The following is a 16,713-nucleotide window of genomic DNA, read 5'->3' on the forward strand; positions in this document are numbered from 1 at the left end:
CCGGCGCCAGCTCCCCCGGGGCCGCAGGGCCGCGCCACAGGCCACGGGCCACGAGGCCGAGCTACGCCGCGCGGCATGCCGGGAGCCTCCCGGCCACGTGAGCGCCTCAGCCAATCCCCGCGCCCGGGCGCTCACCCGGGCAACCGCCTGTCAACAACATGGCGGCGCTGGGCTGCAGAAGTCGGTCCCAGGCGCCGCCGCCGGCCCGGGGCTGCGGCCACTGACGTCACTGCCGCGCGCGGCGACGCTCCCTGCAGTCACTGCATGGGTAGGGTGATGCGTCGTGACGTCACGGCCGCGCAGGGTGGTGCTTTCTGACGTCACTGCTTTGATGGTGACGCTTCTGATGTCACTAGCGTGGCGCAGCGATGCCTCGTGAGGTCACTGCCTTGCAGGGTGATGCTTTGTGCTGTCATTGCTGGGGCACAGTGATGCCTCGCGACGTCGCTGCCTCTCCTGGCGACGCCTCCCGATGTCACTGTTGGCACAGCGACGCCTCGCGACGTCACCTTGTTGCGCGGTGATGCCTCCTGATGCAACTGTAGCTGCACAGGGCGAGCGCGTGGTGCTCGTGCTGCCCAGGAGGGTCCCGCGAGGTCGGTGCAGCGCAGCACGGCGACACATGGTGACGTCACGGCCTGTGATGACATGAGGGCTGGGCGGAGGCAAAATCCCCGCAGCGCTTTGCTTCATGCCGACCAACAACAGGCAGCCGTCATGCACGAGCTCACCCCACGGGCCAGCCTGTGCCCGCTCTCCAGGACGGCGGCCCTCGTCTTCCCCTGGAGGCTGCATCCACGTGCCCGTCCTCCATTCACACCGGAACCAGAGGTCCCAGCAGGGGATCCCAAGGCTCCTGCTTCGGTCGAACGACACAGGGTCACGCTCAAGACTCCCCCTGCGCCCAGCCCCTCCAGCACGACCCCTCTCCCCTGCGCGGGATGGCAGATCGCTTCTTAGATCCGTCGGCTGCCTCATGGTTTCTCTCTCTCGCATCCAGGCACTCTGCTACTCTCCGTCCCATCCCGCAGTCCGGAGGCGTCACCTCGCCTTCGTTCCCCGGGATCTAGAGCAAACTGAGTTGCAAGCCATGACGTCTCCTCTCTCCTCCCTGGGAAAGCATCGCAGAGTCCCGCTGCAGCTCCAGAGTCCGGGGTAAATGAGGTGTTACCTTTGCTGTACACAGCGTGGGAGCTATTGTTTCTTTTGCAGTTTCCATCCCAAGTGCTTCTCTTAAACGTGATAATTGGGGTACGAGGATCAAGTGCCTCCAGGCCAACAGATTCTTTCATAATACACTTCACAGTTGCAGGCTGCATGGTATAAACATTTTTGAGGCCTTCCTCTTCCCTTGACCTTCATGGTGCTGAGTCAGCACCTGCTGGAATCAGCAGTTAAGGATTCTTCAGGCTATTCAGCATTTCACAGAATAAGGCCCTACAATTCAGGGCTGATAAGAATAGAATCTTAGCTAATTAACGGCAGGGAAAATCCTGGGATCCTTCATTCTGCTACAGGAGGTATATCGCACGCAGCCTGGTGCATTGCGCCTCTTACCTTGGCCTTTCTGTGACCTGAAGCAGCTAACCCTAGTGGCAAGCAGCAATTTCAACTCCTAAGCTGCCCTGATTTTGCTCTCTGTGTGAGTACTCACTCATAGCGGGGGGGGGGGAAAGCAAAGTGGGCTGCTTGGATTTGGATCAGTGCCACAAAAGGATAAGAGCACGTAGGCAGTTGTATTGTACAGACACATTTCATTGTAATTTCCAGGGCTGTTACCTCTAAGCCAAATCACACAACAGATCATTCATCTGCCTGCTCTATGTTTTTACGAGATCCCCTCTTTATTCTTGCAGGAAAAAACCTGAGCCAGCTAAACAGAGTGCCTGCGGTGGTGAGTTAAGATCTTACTATCTTCGAATCCTAGAAAATGAGGGTGGGACGAGACCTCAGGAGATAACATCTAGTCCAACCCCCTGCTCAGAGCAGGACCAGCCCCAAGATCTATGGGCTGTGCACTCATCTCTATTTTTTCTGTTCTCACCCCCTTTTTTCTCTCTCCTTCCCACGTGCTGCTGCTCAGAGCGATGTGTGGTTTCCACGTCCTTGCAAGCTTTAGAACAAGTTAGATCTCTCCAGTGATTACTAGCTCTTAATTAGACTGTGTCCCCATATTTCCCTTTCCCAGTGCTAATACTTTTCTTCGTGTCCCTCCTTGAAACTCACTTCTGTGCAGCTCAGAAGTGTTGATCCTTGTCCATGTAATGCTATTGGCAGTTTGTTACTAGAACTTGACCCTGCCATTTACCTCCTTCAATCCATCTGCACATCCCCTCCACCCAACAAAAAGATGCTTTGCCTTGGTATCACATTCTCTATCCCAGTACAGCTTGGTGTTTGATCTTCATTTAGACTGAAAGCTTCTTGGGGCCAAGGCAGCAGGCAGGCTAAATTGCTCCCAGCTGAATTCTGACCCTTTGCTTCAGAGTGTAATCTAGATCCCTGTCTTCTGACAGCCAGCTCCTGGCTTGTGGCTTAGTTTGGTGATCGCCCACTTCCTGGTCCCTTATAGCTACAGCTGACTGCTCCAGACCACCTGTCCTGGACCCACTTTTCTTGTGGCTCTATCGCAATCACCACCTATATTTCAGTCCCTGCTTCTGATCATCTAATTCATAGCTTCCTTCCTGACCTTGTCTGCTTCTGATGCCCTGGGTTATGACCTTCTAGGTGAAGCCCTGTCCACCCGCAGCAGAACCATATCTTCCTTTGGCTCTTGGACTGTAGTGAGCAGTACAGTACAAGATGCCTGGTTAAATCCTGATGCTTGCCCCTTTGAGAGCATTTGCCTGGGGTGAGTTGGGGTCACATCACTTTCCCTAATGACAAGACATGCTTTCCAGTACATACTGGGTCAGACCTATGGTCCACTGAACCCAGTATCCCAGCTCCAACAGTGGCAGGGATGGATGCTTTAAAGGAAAAGAATTGTACTGGATACCTATAGAATGATCTCTCTCTTATTTCCTGGCATCTGAGGAGTTTAGAAGGTGCATTTAAAGATTTGACCTAGCTTTTTCTTGCTTTCTCTCTTTGCCTCTTCTCAGAGGATGAAGCCGCATTGCTGAATGACATCCTGCCTCCTAGGACAAATGATGCCTTGCCAAGTGAATCCCCTTCCTGTTCAAAGGGAAGAGCAAAAGCGAGCAAACATGGTAATGACGCACCTCACGGGACAAGAGTCACTGAGTTATAAGCTAGTGCTTGCATGTGGCTTACCCAGTGAAAGTCCTTGGACTCAACACTCATGCTCAGAGTGATTAGTCCTTGATTCACATGCCCAGATGTGACAGTCAGTGTTGATGTCCCAGGAACACACACACACAGTGCCTGCTCCAAAGGCCTTGTATGCACCAGTCATGGCCACAGAAGGATTCACGCACAGCACTTACAAGGAATCCATTCATGTAGCCAAAAATGGCAAATCAGGTTTTTTACTGAACCTTCAACTCATGTAATGGGGCACTGGGTGATCATAAGGGTATTTTTTGGTTGAATTATTCAGAAATAAGATTTTTTGGATGCTGTGTTGGACTTCTGCTTTCAGGGGAAGCTCCTACTGACATGGAACTCATGTCTACCATGATGCAGAAAATTATTAAATTGGAACAAAAAGTTAGGAGCCAAGCCCAAGAACTCCAGCTGAAGGTAAAATTGCCAGCCCGGTCAGTCACAGTGTGAGTCACAATAGGCAGGGTCACATTTGGGTCTAGTCTGGGCTAAGGCAGTATAATCTGTAGACAAGGCTTTTGTTCTAAGTACAGAAAGCATCCACTCCAGAAGCACAACTGCTGCCTTGTCAATGCGGTTTGGAGGGAGGGGAGGCACTAAAGGGTTGAACCTGCTGTGATCCTCAGTAAAAATGAACCGCAATGATTGAATTTGCTAATGTCAGTGACTCTTCTGCTTTGGATGTTTCTTTTCTTCTCTTCATTTTACAAGATCCAAATAGATCAGAAAGCAGAGAGTTGCCCTGCAGCAAACTCCCCCAGTAGCTAAGGCCCAGCTGCCATTATTGAAGCTGTCGGGTAAATTGCGTCTCCAGCAGTTAGAAGGCTCTACTGCAGACTTTCTAACCAAGATCATGGCTCTGTCTTTCTGTCCCACATCTGCAGGACAGGAAGATTGCTGATCTCCAGGGGAAGGTGAAGGTCCTTCAAAAAGGGAAAGGTAAGGTCCAAGTTCACGCCTGCATCTGCTGCTGAACTGCAAGCTGCAGTTTGCTGGCGCAGTGCTCCCTCCCTCTCACCCTGACCTGCTTTTGTTGCAGCAGTGCATTCTGGCAGTAATAGTAATGCTGGCAGTAAGACAGTTTCAATGCTATTTCACAGCTTAAAAGTGGTCAGAAAAACAAACATGCCACGCTTCAGATTTAAAGTGACTGAAGAAGCCAGCTGTATGTTTACTGAAAGCTTCAAAGGATCTTCCTGCTTTGGAAGAGTCCCTTGTCCTATGGGTCGCTTTCTTCAGCTCATGCTCTTTGCAGTTTTTTGGGATTCAGCAGTCATCTTTAGCTGAGCCCAGATGCCTTTTTCTGCAAGAACACGACACCCTTGTAAACCAGCATTGAGGGCATGATCTACTCAGGAAGCAGAGAACAAAAATATTTTTGTCAAACCACAAGCAACGTTTATAAATATTGTTGTATGTTGTTGCACCCATTCATCACTGCCTAACTGATCCTGTTTCACTGTGCGACTTGCCGATGTCTGAGTAGGTTCCTGGATATTGGGAGGATCAGTCAAGCCACCTTCAGTGTATCACTGCATGCGGCACCAGTCATGCCAGAAAACCCCAACTTTTACCCTAAATGCCTGCCAAGTAAGTCATTTAGTCTGTGCATCTCATCAGCTGTGACCCAGCTGGAACAGTCAGGGGACAGACAAGTAGGCAAAGAGGTGCCACTCAGCTTCTGTGCTTCACAGACTCGTTCAGCTGTGGCCTAGTTAGGTGTGACATTACTGACATTAATGATCTCAGTCCTTGTCTGAGGCTTATTGTAGCAAAAAGGAGGAATCTCAGGTCTCTTTCTGTCTTTCCCCAGAGGACTCCCCTGAGCCAAGCCAAGTAGAGAAGCTGGAAGTGATGTGCCTTCAGCTGCAGCGTCAAGTTTGGGAAATGGAGGTGAGGCCCCCGACCTCTCCCCTCTCCTCCTAGGTTTTGGGTGTTATAGTCTTTCACTCCAAAGATATTTGGTTCTTATTAAACCACCAACGTAACTACCACCAACTGTTGGTGCCTGCCTGGGTACAGAGAAGACAAGTGGAAACACCTTTAATCCATTTCCTAGTCCCCTGGCCACTCCTCTTTTCACATTTTCAAGCCATTTTGACATCTGCTTTAACAATCATAAAACAAAGAGTTTGGCAGTCCTAACCATGCCTTGCTTCCTGAAGCAGCCTGGGAGGCTTCACAGCCAGCTCAAAAACAGATTTCAGAGATTTTAAGGTAAGAGCATCTTGCCTGACCTCCTCTACCTCACTGGCCATTACATCTCACTCAGTTATTCTAGTAGTGAGCCCAATTACTTGGGTTCAAATAAAGCCCCCCTCTCAGAAAGGCATCCAACTGTGATGTGAAGATCTCACAAGTACAGGGAACGCTTCACTCACCTGTAAGGATGGATTGCAGCAACTTATATTGATCACAGCAGCTCATAGTGACACTGCCCAGATCTAGGACAGAAAGTGAAGAACGATTACTTAGTCAAGCAGAAGCCCTGGGAACGGTGAATAATACAAGCACTACTTTGTGTATTGACTCCCTTCACCCAGGGTTCCCATAATGCTTTACAAAAGCAGATCAGCATTTCCCCTATTTTGCTGCTGGGAAAGCATCGCTGAGGGAGTGAGCAAGCTGCTTGAGTCCGGACCGCAAGTCTAGCTCTCGATACATGCTTGGCCGTTCAATGTGGAACTTCAGCGCACTTCTCTATAATACCTGTTTCTGACTGTGAAAGGTACATCTCACATCAGCATCTGTGTACCCTGGTGATTAGAGCAGAGCACTAGGACTTGGGACCCCTGCCTTCTCTCCCTAGTGCTGTTACTGATCTGGCTTTGTGAGCTAGTTTCCTGGCTACCTATGCTTTTCCTTTCCAGTCTGTGCAGTGGAGGCACCAATCCTGACCTTGCTCACAGGGTCTATCAATTAATGCTTGGGATGTTCTTTGAAGGCCTAGGCAGGAAGGAGCAAAGTAACTACAGATCACTGAAACACCCCTGCTTAGCGACATACATTTCAGTAGCTTTCATATGCACCTGCGTGGGCCGCCTCCGGTCTTTTCCTATTGATATGCATAGCTGCATTTTTGTTTCCGTTCCTTCTTTTGCTCTCCCAGGTGACCTGCCTGGCTTAGGAGAAGCAAAGTCCTTGCAGTGATCAGAGGCTTGGGAGACTGGGTCCTGTCCTATATGTCCAAGGCATTCACAAATAAACAGCTCCAACCACAGGCGTGGGAAAGAGTGCTGCCGGACAGAATATACTGTCCACATAAATTAAGACTATACGTGCATTGGCAGATTCAACAGAAAGTAACTTAAGATTCATACTTGCAGATTCAAAACGTTCATGTAGCTTACCCCTGGTCCACACAGTTGAATTCATACAGCTTTGCACGCTCTATGCCACTGTTCTTGCTCCATCAGGATGTCTGTTACAAGGACAAACACTCCCACTGGAAAGCACCTACTTCCACCTCCACTGTTGGCAGTGTATTCTCCAGGTTCCCAGCCTTTTATAGTGCCGTGGTGCTCAAACTAGCCCATCCTCTTTTCTGTCCCCATTACAGCGATTTTTGAATGACTATGGATTGATCTGGGTTGGAGAGAGGAATGAGGAGCTGGAAGATTTGGAATCATCAGGGAAGGAGGCCAGTTGGCCATCGAGGGTTTTCTGGAAGCCAGGTAATGCCGCAGTGCCCTCATTTAAGGCAGACAACCCGCCCGTCACAAAACGCTCAGAAAAGGCACAAAATTCTCCAGTATGGTCAACTAGGGAATCGCAGACTTACCAGTCAGCCAAGCTCCTGTCCCAGAACTTCTCTGGAACAGTCACAGGCTATTGTGCCAAGGCTAGTGCAGAAGTCAGTCTGTGGGCCGTTGGTGGTAAGATGTGGCAGCACCTACGGCAAGGGCAAAGATGCTCAGTGAGCAGGCGGCCTGATACAGAGATGAAAGAAGCTTAGCTGTCAAGATAAGGCTGGGTGCAGGTTGAGTCAGATAGCTCCCTAAAAGGCTTTGGTGCTCAAGTCCTTGCCTGTTGTGATTATGGTTTCCCCATGGAGATGCTGAGATCTCCCTACTACTTTGTTTCAGGAGAGAGGAGACAGTGCATCATAAGCCAAAGAGGCCCCAGAACACATGTATTTTATAAACCCTGGTGGAGACAATCTGGAGGAAAGTCTTCCATAGCTGCCGGCTTGAGGTTTCCCTGAATGTCAGCTTGATTCTGATCTCACATAACCCAACATAACTGGGTGTGAGAATCAGGTTTGTTGCAGAATAGAATAGAAGTACTTTAATATAAGTGCAACAACTCATCCATGCTCTCAGATCCCATCAAAATGCCTTTTCTCTTCCCTCGAGCACCTGCATGATCAGTTCTGTTGGGAGCAAGTAACACCATGTTGACTCCTGTAGTATTTGGTGCTGGGAAGTGGCAAGGCTGCTTGTCACAACCACTTAATGCAAGGGATACGGTATCTGAAGAGCAGTAGGTGTGAAGCAGAACCTCTCTGAACTAGCATGTCACTTTACTTGGTCTTATTTACAGTTTTCTCTCATTGAGACCGGGCTTCTTTTTCCTATTGAACGTCTTTGAAAAAAGCAGAACAGAAAAGATGCCCTGTCCTCTGCCTTCATCGCTGCTCTCACTTCCTCTTCTAGGTTACTTCTCCCCCACCCTCATCTTCACACCCCCACCACACCCCTGCAACTTGATGTCCCCTCCTCCCACCCTCCTCTTCAGCAATTCACGAGGTAGGGCAAGCTGTGCTGGGAACAGGCTGCAGGGACTGCGTGTAGTCAGGCAGCTGGGCTTCCATCGGCTTTTCCTCTGTGAGCTTGAGCTGTGCAATTGAGCGCAGGTGGTCAGCTAGATCAGTAGGTCTTGTACAGCACCAAGTGAGGGGACAACACTCAAGTGTAAAAGCAATTTGGGGTGAAAATGGCCTCTGAGAGGAGCAGGCTGTGTCACAGCCTGGCAGCAGAGCTCATTTGTAGCCAAGGGACTGATTCTTCTGCCTTCCTTTGCTGCTCTATAAAGCCCCCTTGCCAAGTGGCTGAGAGAGGCTGCCATGGCATCCTGCTCCTTCACTTGGCAACGCCATAACTGAGCAGAGTGGGATGGGAAGGAGCTGGGCCCAGGGCTCAGGGCTCAGACATGTGGGCACTAAGCTCAAGCTCAGTGCTCGTCTCCCCTCCTTTGCTAACTCTGCTCTCCTTGCTGCAGGCGTCTCGACTGCTCCAAAACCCCTGATTGATTTTGATCTAATTTTGGAAAACCTGAAGGATTTAAATGTGCTGGCAGGGGAGGGCGTGTCTCAGATCCAGCACACGGCGGGAGGCGCCAGGCTGAGGGAGCCCGAATCGGTGTCTCTCACTCTCTATAAGAACGGGATAGTGATGTTCAACGGGCCCTTCCGGTCATACGAGGAGCCATCCACACAGGTACAGATAAATTCCTAGAGACGGCCCCCATCCTGCCGGTCCAGAGTGCCCTCAGCAAGTGCTAGGGGAGGGTGACCAGCAAATGTGGAGCTCACTCAGTCGCCCTCTACCCCATCTCATGCCCTCCACAGGCACTTGGTGAGGACTGATGGCTGTTGGGGGGCTCCTAGTTTCTCCCCATCTGAGTTCTTGTGGAGCCTGTTGCAGACACCAAGGCTATTCTGTGCCAGTGCAGCACACAGGCCAGTCCCACAGGCATAGGCCTACACACTGGGGGGTTTCCATCTGAAACTGCAGCCTCTTAGTTTTCATTCTGAGAGAGAATGAGAGCCCTGGAGGGGTAGAAATACTGGGCTCTGAGGCCTTTCTGCTTGGTTTCAGCAATGTCTGCAGGATATCTTGGATGGCTACTTCCCCTCTGAGTTGCAGGCATGCTACCCGGCTGGTGTGCCATTCCAGGTAAGACAAGCCGCTCCCTCAGGGGAGCAACACCCTCTAGGCAAGCAGCCCTGAAAAGGGAGGCTGGTTGCACTAGCCCAGCCCTGCAAGGCTCTCTCACAGCAAATTCACTATGGTGTTTTTACACCCACGCTGCTGAGCTGCTGGGCCCCAAGGCAAGGCCTGGGAACACACCTACTTCCTTCGCTACAGGAAACATCCTTGACACCAAGTGCTCAGTCTGCTTCAGTGAGCCTTGGGTTAAAGAGAGGCAGAAAGGGGGAAGAACTGGGGAAGCAGTTTTGGGTGCATAGAAAGCAGCTGCACAGGATACCATACCTCAGACCGTCTTGTTGAGACATCTAAAATTAGGCAGGCCGTCCCTCCGAAGACGCAGTGTGCTTCACTCAAAGCCACCCTGTTTGGCAACTGCAGCAGTCACAAGTCAGGTGGTTGGGCAGAGGCTGCAGCGAGAATACAGTGAATGCGCTCTTCCACTTACCCTCCCAGTGAAGGGCCGCTTTCTGCAACAGAGGAAGCGGTTTATGGAGAACAAGCCACTCCTGGCTGGGTTCAAGGCAGTTAGCGAATGCGTACAAGGCTGGAGGCCTGCTGTGCTCTAGCGCAGATCTGTACTGCAGCCAAAAGAAGAACTGCAGTGGCTTGGACCTCAGCACAGCAGGCTTCCAGCGTGCTTGTGCAGCCCCTGTGTCACTGCACTTCTACCGTTACCTGTCCCAGCTAGATTTAAGCCAGGATAAGTGTGCCCCGCCCAGGCCCCTGGGTCACATCTGCTGCAGCATATATTTGTTGAGAGTCAAGAGGCACCATGCAGCTGCTGACTTGAGGGGAGACAGGTCTGAATTCATCTGGCTGGAGGAGCCGAACTGAACTTACGGTTTTCTGACCCAAGGTGTCTGTGGCTGCCCCCAGCTTCAAAGCCACTACCACCTCCAGGTTTTTTTACATCCTGTTTTGTTACCATGGCTGAAGGCTTTGTTGTGATCTGATGCAGCATGAGCAGGGACTTGCTGGTACCTGGGGCTGCTCATGGCCTCTGGCGTTCCTTCGACAGGTCACTGACAAGAGAGACATCTTCTTCCGGGATAGGCAGCTTCCAGAGAGCTTCCCTGGCCAGGGCCAGAAAGTTGGCCATGCAAAGCCAAGTGAAGTCCAGGAGACCAGTGAGATCCCAGGTGAGTCTTCAGCCATGTCTTCTGTGCCCTCGAAATGCCACGGTGCTCCCAAAAAGGAGGAGAAACAAGCCCGGCTGATAAGCAGCTGTGGGTGAGGGTCTCTGAGCGGTACAGCTCAGGGCAGTCTCCCAGTGAGAAGAAACAAACGTTTTTAAAGAATTTCAAGAGCAATGTCACAAAAATGTCCCCAAATGCTCAGTTTTCCCAGAACACACCCCAAATCCACATTCTTCCATGGTCACACCCACGGCTCGTTCTCAGCAGAGCTCCTGCCCCCGTCCCGCCAGAGAGCTGTTCAGGGTTCAGTCCTATTGCACATCACTCATGGAGGTGAGGATCTCCTCGCCCGGGCGCCAGCGTCCTCTTTGCCACTCCAGATGTGACATGGTGCCTCTGCTCCTTGGTGGGAACAGGCCTGGCCTGTAGGACCAGGCCACATGTTCCTGCTTTTCCTTCTGGATTCGAGAAATCTGTTCCAAGAGTCACTAAAACAGCCCTCAGGGACTGACAGTTCAGCTGTTCTGGTGAGGTCTTGGTACGTGTGGTCATGGGTGTTTTTTCCAGCCCTATTCTCTATGTTCACATCCTCCCCAGTGGTGGCACGTAGTGCATCGTGTATGATATATTCCCAGCCAGCTGCATGCAGCCATATAACCTGTGCACACGTGAGTCTCATGTATACTGCCATTTAACGTACTGGCTGTGAGGGGTTGTTGGTTTGGGTCGTTTGCCACTTCATAAAACAGCTCTTTCCTAGGCATGATTGTAATGAGCCCATGTCACAGATATTTCTAGCATGAGCCATGGTGCCCGAGGTGGTATAATACAATCAGGACTCCCATCTCTATTGCTGGCAAGGCCTCTTTTCCCCCACGTGACTCTAGCTGGATGGGGTTTAACTCACGTGTCACTGGTTCTTCCCAGAGCAGAGGATGGTTCAGTGTGGACTTGAGGGTTCAGCCAACACGGAGATGATCCCGCTCAACTTCCAGCTCTGACAAATCAGCCTTTTGAGATGCAAAACTCTTCTGTCCAGACATCCCCGCCTCCCTCTGGAGCACACAACTTCCTCTCTCCTGCAGGTCCCAAGCTCTCGCTGGAGCAGTTCCTGAACAAGCTTCCCAGGTGTGTTATCCGGGACGGACACGTGATTGATGTGCGAGGGTCCATCAAAGCAATGCTGCAGGTATGATGGACGCCCTGGTGTGCCCAGGCAAGAGTGCACGGTTGATGCCACAGACCATGCATTGCATCAGTGTGATGGCATCAGCCTTGGGCCCTGTCCTCTGAATGGCCTCCTTTGTGCAACTTCCTGGTGTTAGAAGAGGCTTCGCTAGAGGGCACCAGACACCCTTTCACCTGCCCCATGAGCCCCTTCCACAGCCACATCACACCTGCCAAGTGAAAAGCTGAGCTGTTGTCTCAGGGGTCAGATCGAATCCCTGGCACCTTCCTCATAAGGGAAGCAAGTCCCTGCCCCAGACAAACAGTGCTCTTACTCTTCATTTCAACCAGCCCCTTTGGATGCTGTTTTATTGGCTTAAAAATCAAGTGTCAGACTAGAAGAAGCTCCAGCCCCAGCTCACAGGAGTTTATTAAATAATTATTGCAATGCTTCAAAGCCATAATTAACCTTTACCAAAGAGCCCAGCTTGCCTCACCAGGTGTGGTGAGCATGGAGGCCCTGAGGAGTGTGAAGGGCATGGATGCAGCAGCAATACAGGGCTGGGTAAGCTTAAGCCATTGGTCTTGATGCGGGGGAGAGAGGGCCTTGCTCTGAGCTGTGGCAGAGAATGAGGGAGCTGCCCCCAATATCTTAAGCCAGGATGATGGTACCTAATGCTCACCCTTTCCCTTTCAGGGGTCTGAGGGGTCACGTGGCAGCAGCATAATCCTGGTGGAAACGCCTGCTCTCACAGCAGCAAAGGAGAGGTGAGGGCTCTCTCCATCTGTATGACCAGGGCTCTCGCAGGCTCCTGGTCTGTCCACGCGCGTGCCATGGGGACCTGCAGGGAAGCTCCGTAGGGGTTGGAACTTGCTCCTCTTCGCTGCTTTACAATGGGTAGAGAGAATGGGAGAGCTGGGCCTTCTGGGCTGCTGCTGCTGCTGCTGCTGCCTGTTTGCTCTTTGAGAAACAACCACCAGGCCAAGCCCAGCCCTTCCTGGCTTTGAGAGGCTGCACAGTTACCAATGACAAGCCCTGGCTCTGGAGTTGCATAGCAAACACTGGCAAAACTCAAGGAAGTTGAAACTCCCTGCAGTTGCTTCCACTGCTGGGCTGCTACGTGCTGGCCCTCAGACTTGCCCCCAGGGCTGAGCTGAACACGGGGGAATGCTGTTCCACCCACATGCCTCATCTTGCTGCACTGACGTGCCTGGGCTGGCCCAGACCTGACTGCAGAGATCTTGGGTTCAAGCAACAAGCAGAGCAGCCCTTGTCCCAGGCAGCTCATCCCATCACGAAGCAGCAAAAAGGGCTCTGGGCTGTTGTTGTGCAGGTCACTTTCGAAATAGCTGAGCCCAGAAGTGGGTGGTCAGGGATTCCAGCCCCTCTGCTGCCCATAGCCATCAGGAAGCCTGGACTGTCGCCCAGCAGCTCCCCGTTTCCCTTGGTCACTCAGTGGTTGATGGCCTGTTCTGCCTGGCCCGCTTCACCCCGGCTGGCCACATAGCTCCGTGCTGCTGCCAAGCCACTGTTCTCTAGCTCACTGGCATGTCTGGCTTGCAGGCTGAAGGCAGGGGACCCGGACCAGCCTCCTGCACCTGGCATCTGTACACTCCGGGTCAGGTCGGAGAGCGGGGAGCAGTCGTACCTTGTGAAGATGCTGTTCACGGAGACCATCGGAGATCTGCGTCAGCACCTCACTCGGAGCCGGTGGGTGCCGCCAACCTCCAGGAGGGAATTTGGTCCCTTGGCTCTGTTCCCCTGCTCACAGGACCCAATCCTGTACGGTACTATGGGGAATTGAACCTACTTGCCATTTCCCTGGCAGCCCTGAGGGCACTGGGATCAGTCCCAGGGTCTGATTAAGCTCCCCCATCCCCAGGGAACTGAAGCTTCAGTGGACTCTCCTTCCACTAGACCCTTTCTGCTCACTCCTCCTGCCCCTGGTTCTGGACAGTTCTGCCATTTCATTGCCATTTCTCTCCACCCTGCCCCTCTGCAACCCTCCCCGAGGCACTACTGCCCCTTGCCCAGAGCACCCCGTTATGCACATGGTGGCGTGGACCAGTGCTGTGGTCTGCCTGCTGGCATGGGAGGACAGCTGCCCACCCTGGGCCCAGAAGCTCGTTAGCTCTCAGCCCCTTGAGTTACAAGGCTGGGCAGAGCTGCCTTGCTGCTTATGCTGGTCACCAGGCAGCTCCAGCTGGGCTGTCTTCCCCCTCTCCTTTCCCTGCCCCATGTCTGTCCTGCCTCACGAGCTCAGAGCTGTCACCAGCTGGAGCAGCCACCCGGGGCCTGGCCTGAAAGCCACTTCCTGCCCTGAAAGCCGCTTCCTGCCCAGCTGTGCCCCCAGCACACTCGCCCTGCTCGTGCATCACCCCACAAGGCCCCTGGGAGCCAGCTCACAGGAAGGGCAATGCTGTTCTCTCCTAGGCACGGCAGCTCCAGCTCGTACGAGATCGTCAGCACCTTTCCCCCACGGGTGTACGCAGACGACGCCCTCACCCTGCAGCAGTGCGGCCTCACCCCTGCCGCCTCACTCCTGCTGCGGGAAAGCAGCCCAGGCAGCCAGGCAAGACAGGGCTGCAGCTAGGCGAGCGCACCCAGGCTGCGCTGCCAAGCGCTGTGCTGTCCTCCCCACCCGGCTCCCTTCTCCAGCCGGGCCCGGCTGGCTTTGGCAAGAGGAAGGAGCAGCTTTGTACCACGGGCTAAGTGGCTGCCTCTCCCTGCGCAGGTGGGAAGGCTGGGCTGTGTCCTACCTTGGGTTCACTGCTGAGCTACTTCCTGGAAGGGAGGCTGGGTTGTGGGGAGAGAGCTCCAGGGCCACAGCCCTGCTGAGAGACCTGGGACAAACCACGCACTGCCAGCCTAAGAAACTCACCCTTTGGTACACAAGTGCCTCTCCCAGCCAGCCTGGTACCTGGTGGGATTCAGATCCACGTGTCGTCCAGGCACAGCTCTGGCTCCTCGTCACCTCTGCTGCAGGTCACACGAGCTGTTTCCCCTTCAGACGATGCCATGGCACGGACCCTTGTGCCTGCTGCTGCCTGCGTCAGGGCCCTGCTGGGCCCATCCTGCAGCCCTCTCCCTGGCAAACATTTCCATTCGAGCAGGAGTGAAATGCTGCAAGGCCAGCCTCTGTCTCCCACCCTGCTCACACCAGTGCCTGAAACGCTTTGTTCTGGGGTCAGCAGAGTTAAAGCCGGACTGAGCCAAAGCAGGCCAGCCCTGAGCCAAGCCCAGCCCCCACCGGCTAGAAGGGCCCAGAGCTGTTTCCTGTACACGAGTAAATCCTTCCTTACTGTATGGGGCCTATTAAAGGCACTGCAGTTACCAGGCTGCAGGGCTGAGCCAGGTGCCCACGGCCCTGAGCGCTATCCCCAGCCTCAGGAACTTGGTGACCCCAAAACCCTTTCAAAGCAAGCCTGAGCCAGAGGGACAAGCCAGTCCCTGCACCTACTGGCCCATCAGTCTGCACCATGCACAGGATCCAGCCCCCCTGCACCTTTCCCATGTAGAGCCATCTCACCCCCCATGGCAATCCCAGCCCCACACACCTCTTCCCAGGCCACATCCCATGTCCTCCTCCTGCATGCTGCGCTCTGGGCACTGCGCCCAATGCAGCAGTGCCCTTGTCCTGTGCTCTCTCGCACGCCGCACCCTCTGATCTCAACCACTTTGGGGAGGCTCGCTGCCCATTAACTTTCACCCAGCACTTACGGACACGGTGCCAAGTTGGGCAGCCTCAGGCAGCTTCTCCAAGCTGCTCAGCACAGCTGGCTGGGAACCTGGGAGGTAGCTTGCAGCTAGCTAGGGAGGAGCAAAGAACCATCCCAGCCCTGCCCGCAGCGAAGACAGGAAAGTAGATTACATGCCTCCTCCAGCTTAGGCCACAACACAAGCCCCCTTCACCCTGCAGGGTGACAAGAGGGATCCCAAGGTAGTTTTTGCTCACATTAGGTCCCTGCCGTCTGTGACTGTTAATGGCCGCAAGCATTTGAGAGGGGTCAAGCAGCCTCCCTGGGAGCTGCCGACGGATCCCAGCTCTTGAAACCCGCGATGGACGCCTGCCGCAGCAGCGAGCAGAAGCATCAAGGCCTCCGCGCCAGGCTGCCGCAGCGAGCTGGGAGTGACTCAGAATTGCTAAGCAGGGCGATGTCAGACCTCGAGCCAAAATAAAGGGACCCTGGACAGGCCGGCCGGGAGCCGCAGGAAAGGTTTAGTCACGTTTTAATAGCGTCTTGGAAGACAACACCAGTTATAAACTTGTTTTTTGGCAGAAGAACAAATGCACTTGGTCCAGATTGCAGGAAAAAAAAAAAAGCAAGCTGCCCTGGCACGGCCGGAAAGGCTGGAGGAACAACTTGCCAGAGCAGCCCGGGGCCGGGGCGGCCCTGGGGAGCTGTAGCATCACATCGTGTCAGTACAGGAACGTGGTAGCGGAGCCGTGCGGGTCCGGCCTCGCGGCATCCCCTGCCCGCGCCCTCCCGAGACCCCGCTCCACCCCGCGGGCGAGGAGCAGCGCCGACCCTAGCTTTGTGCAGTGTGCCTGCATGGAGGGGAAGCTGCCCAAGGGCAGCCGGGCTGCCCGGGAGCAATGAAAGGAAGCGAGGCGGGCGGCAGCCTGGCATCTGCACGCTGCGGCTGGACTAAAACGCAAGAGGTAACGGGCTGCCCTGGGCCCTGGGGCCGGGCTCGGCGCCCTGCTTCCGGGAGGCACCAGAAGCTGCGCGGAGCCCAGGCGCACCCGAAGCATCGGCGCTTCGCCGGGTCCCTGGGGCGCGCGGAGGGCGAGGGCGGCGGGGGAGGGCGGGGGCTCAGGCCAGCTTCAGGAACTGCTGCAGGATGTTCTGCTCCACCGCTTCCACGAAGCCCTCGTAGTCCTGCGGGTGGGAGGAGAGGCGGGTCAGGCGAGGCGAGGCGGGGCAGGGCAGGGCAGGGCAGAGCCGCGCCGCGCCCCCCGCGCCGCTCACCCCGCAGTACTGGTCCCCGTTGACGATCTGGGGCGGGATGGCCTTGGGGTCGCCCGCCTTGGCCCGCATCTCCTCCCGCAGCGCGTTGTCCTGCGAGATGTCCACCAGCTCGTACTTGATGTGCTTCCCGTCCAGGACCCGCATCACCTCGCTCTGCTGCGACTTGATCTGCAACGCAGCGCGGGCCGCGGGTCAGCGCCCCCGGCCGCCCC

At 54.2% G+C, this 16,713-nt stretch overlaps 3 protein-coding genes across 5 annotated transcripts in view; 1 reads left to right on the top strand and 2 right to left on the bottom strand.

Moving 5' to 3' along the window:
- The first annotated feature begins 113 nt into the window (after positions 1 to 113).
- Positions 114 to 15,839, top strand: UBXN11 (UBX domain protein 11). Its single transcript, XM_019548006.1, has 14 exons — positions 114 to 1,155; positions 1,857 to 1,894; positions 3,108 to 3,215; positions 3,608 to 3,708; positions 4,176 to 4,230; positions 5,105 to 5,184; positions 6,851 to 6,965; positions 8,512 to 8,729; positions 9,111 to 9,188; positions 10,243 to 10,363; positions 11,446 to 11,549; positions 12,225 to 12,295; positions 13,092 to 13,238; positions 13,962 to 15,839. The coding sequence occupies exons 1-14, from the start codon at positions 692 to 694 to the stop codon at positions 14,119 to 14,121; spliced, it is 1,860 nt and encodes a 619-aa protein (XP_019403551.1). The 5' UTR covers positions 114 to 691; the 3' UTR covers positions 14,122 to 15,839.
- Positions 1,622 to 16,713, bottom strand: part of CEP85 (centrosomal protein 85) — a 31,507-nt gene continuing 16,415 nt past the window's right edge. For all 3 annotated transcript variants that reach the window (XM_019548003.1, XM_019548004.1, XM_019548005.1), the window contains one exon: positions 1,622 to 1,634. The gene's annotated coding sequence lies outside the window, so the exon portion shown is untranslated. The remainder of the gene's footprint in view (positions 1,635 to 16,713) is intronic.
- On the bottom strand, positions 15,742 to 16,693 carry SH3BGRL3 (SH3 domain binding glutamate rich protein like 3; the record flags this gene model as incomplete). The annotated part of the gene is made up of 2 exons (XM_019548007.1): positions 15,742 to 16,411; positions 16,502 to 16,693. Coding segments are annotated over 2 exons (258 nt in total), but the record flags the coding sequence as incomplete, so codon positions are not given.

This window comes from Crocodylus porosus, unplaced genomic scaffold, assembly GCF_001723895.1.
Source record: "Crocodylus porosus isolate Cpor-Errol unplaced genomic scaffold, CroPor_comp1, whole genome shotgun sequence".
Lineage (NCBI taxonomy): Eukaryota > Metazoa > Chordata > Crocodylia > Crocodylidae > Crocodylus > Crocodylus porosus.

Excerpts from the sequence above, each read along its gene's own strand:
- UBXN11 (XM_019548006.1), top strand. The coding sequence starts at position 692 with ATGCCGACCAACAACAGGCAGCCGTCATGCACGAGCTCACCCCACGGG. Across the intron at positions 12,296-13,091 it reads CTCACAGCAGCAAAGGAGAG|GCTGAAGGCAGGGGACCCGG; the intron begins GTGAGGGCTCTC and ends TCTGGCTTGCAG. Across the intron at positions 13,239-13,961 it reads CAGCACCTCACTCGGAGCCG|GCACGGCAGCTCCAGCTCGT; the intron begins GTGGGTGCCGCC and ends GTTCTCTCCTAG.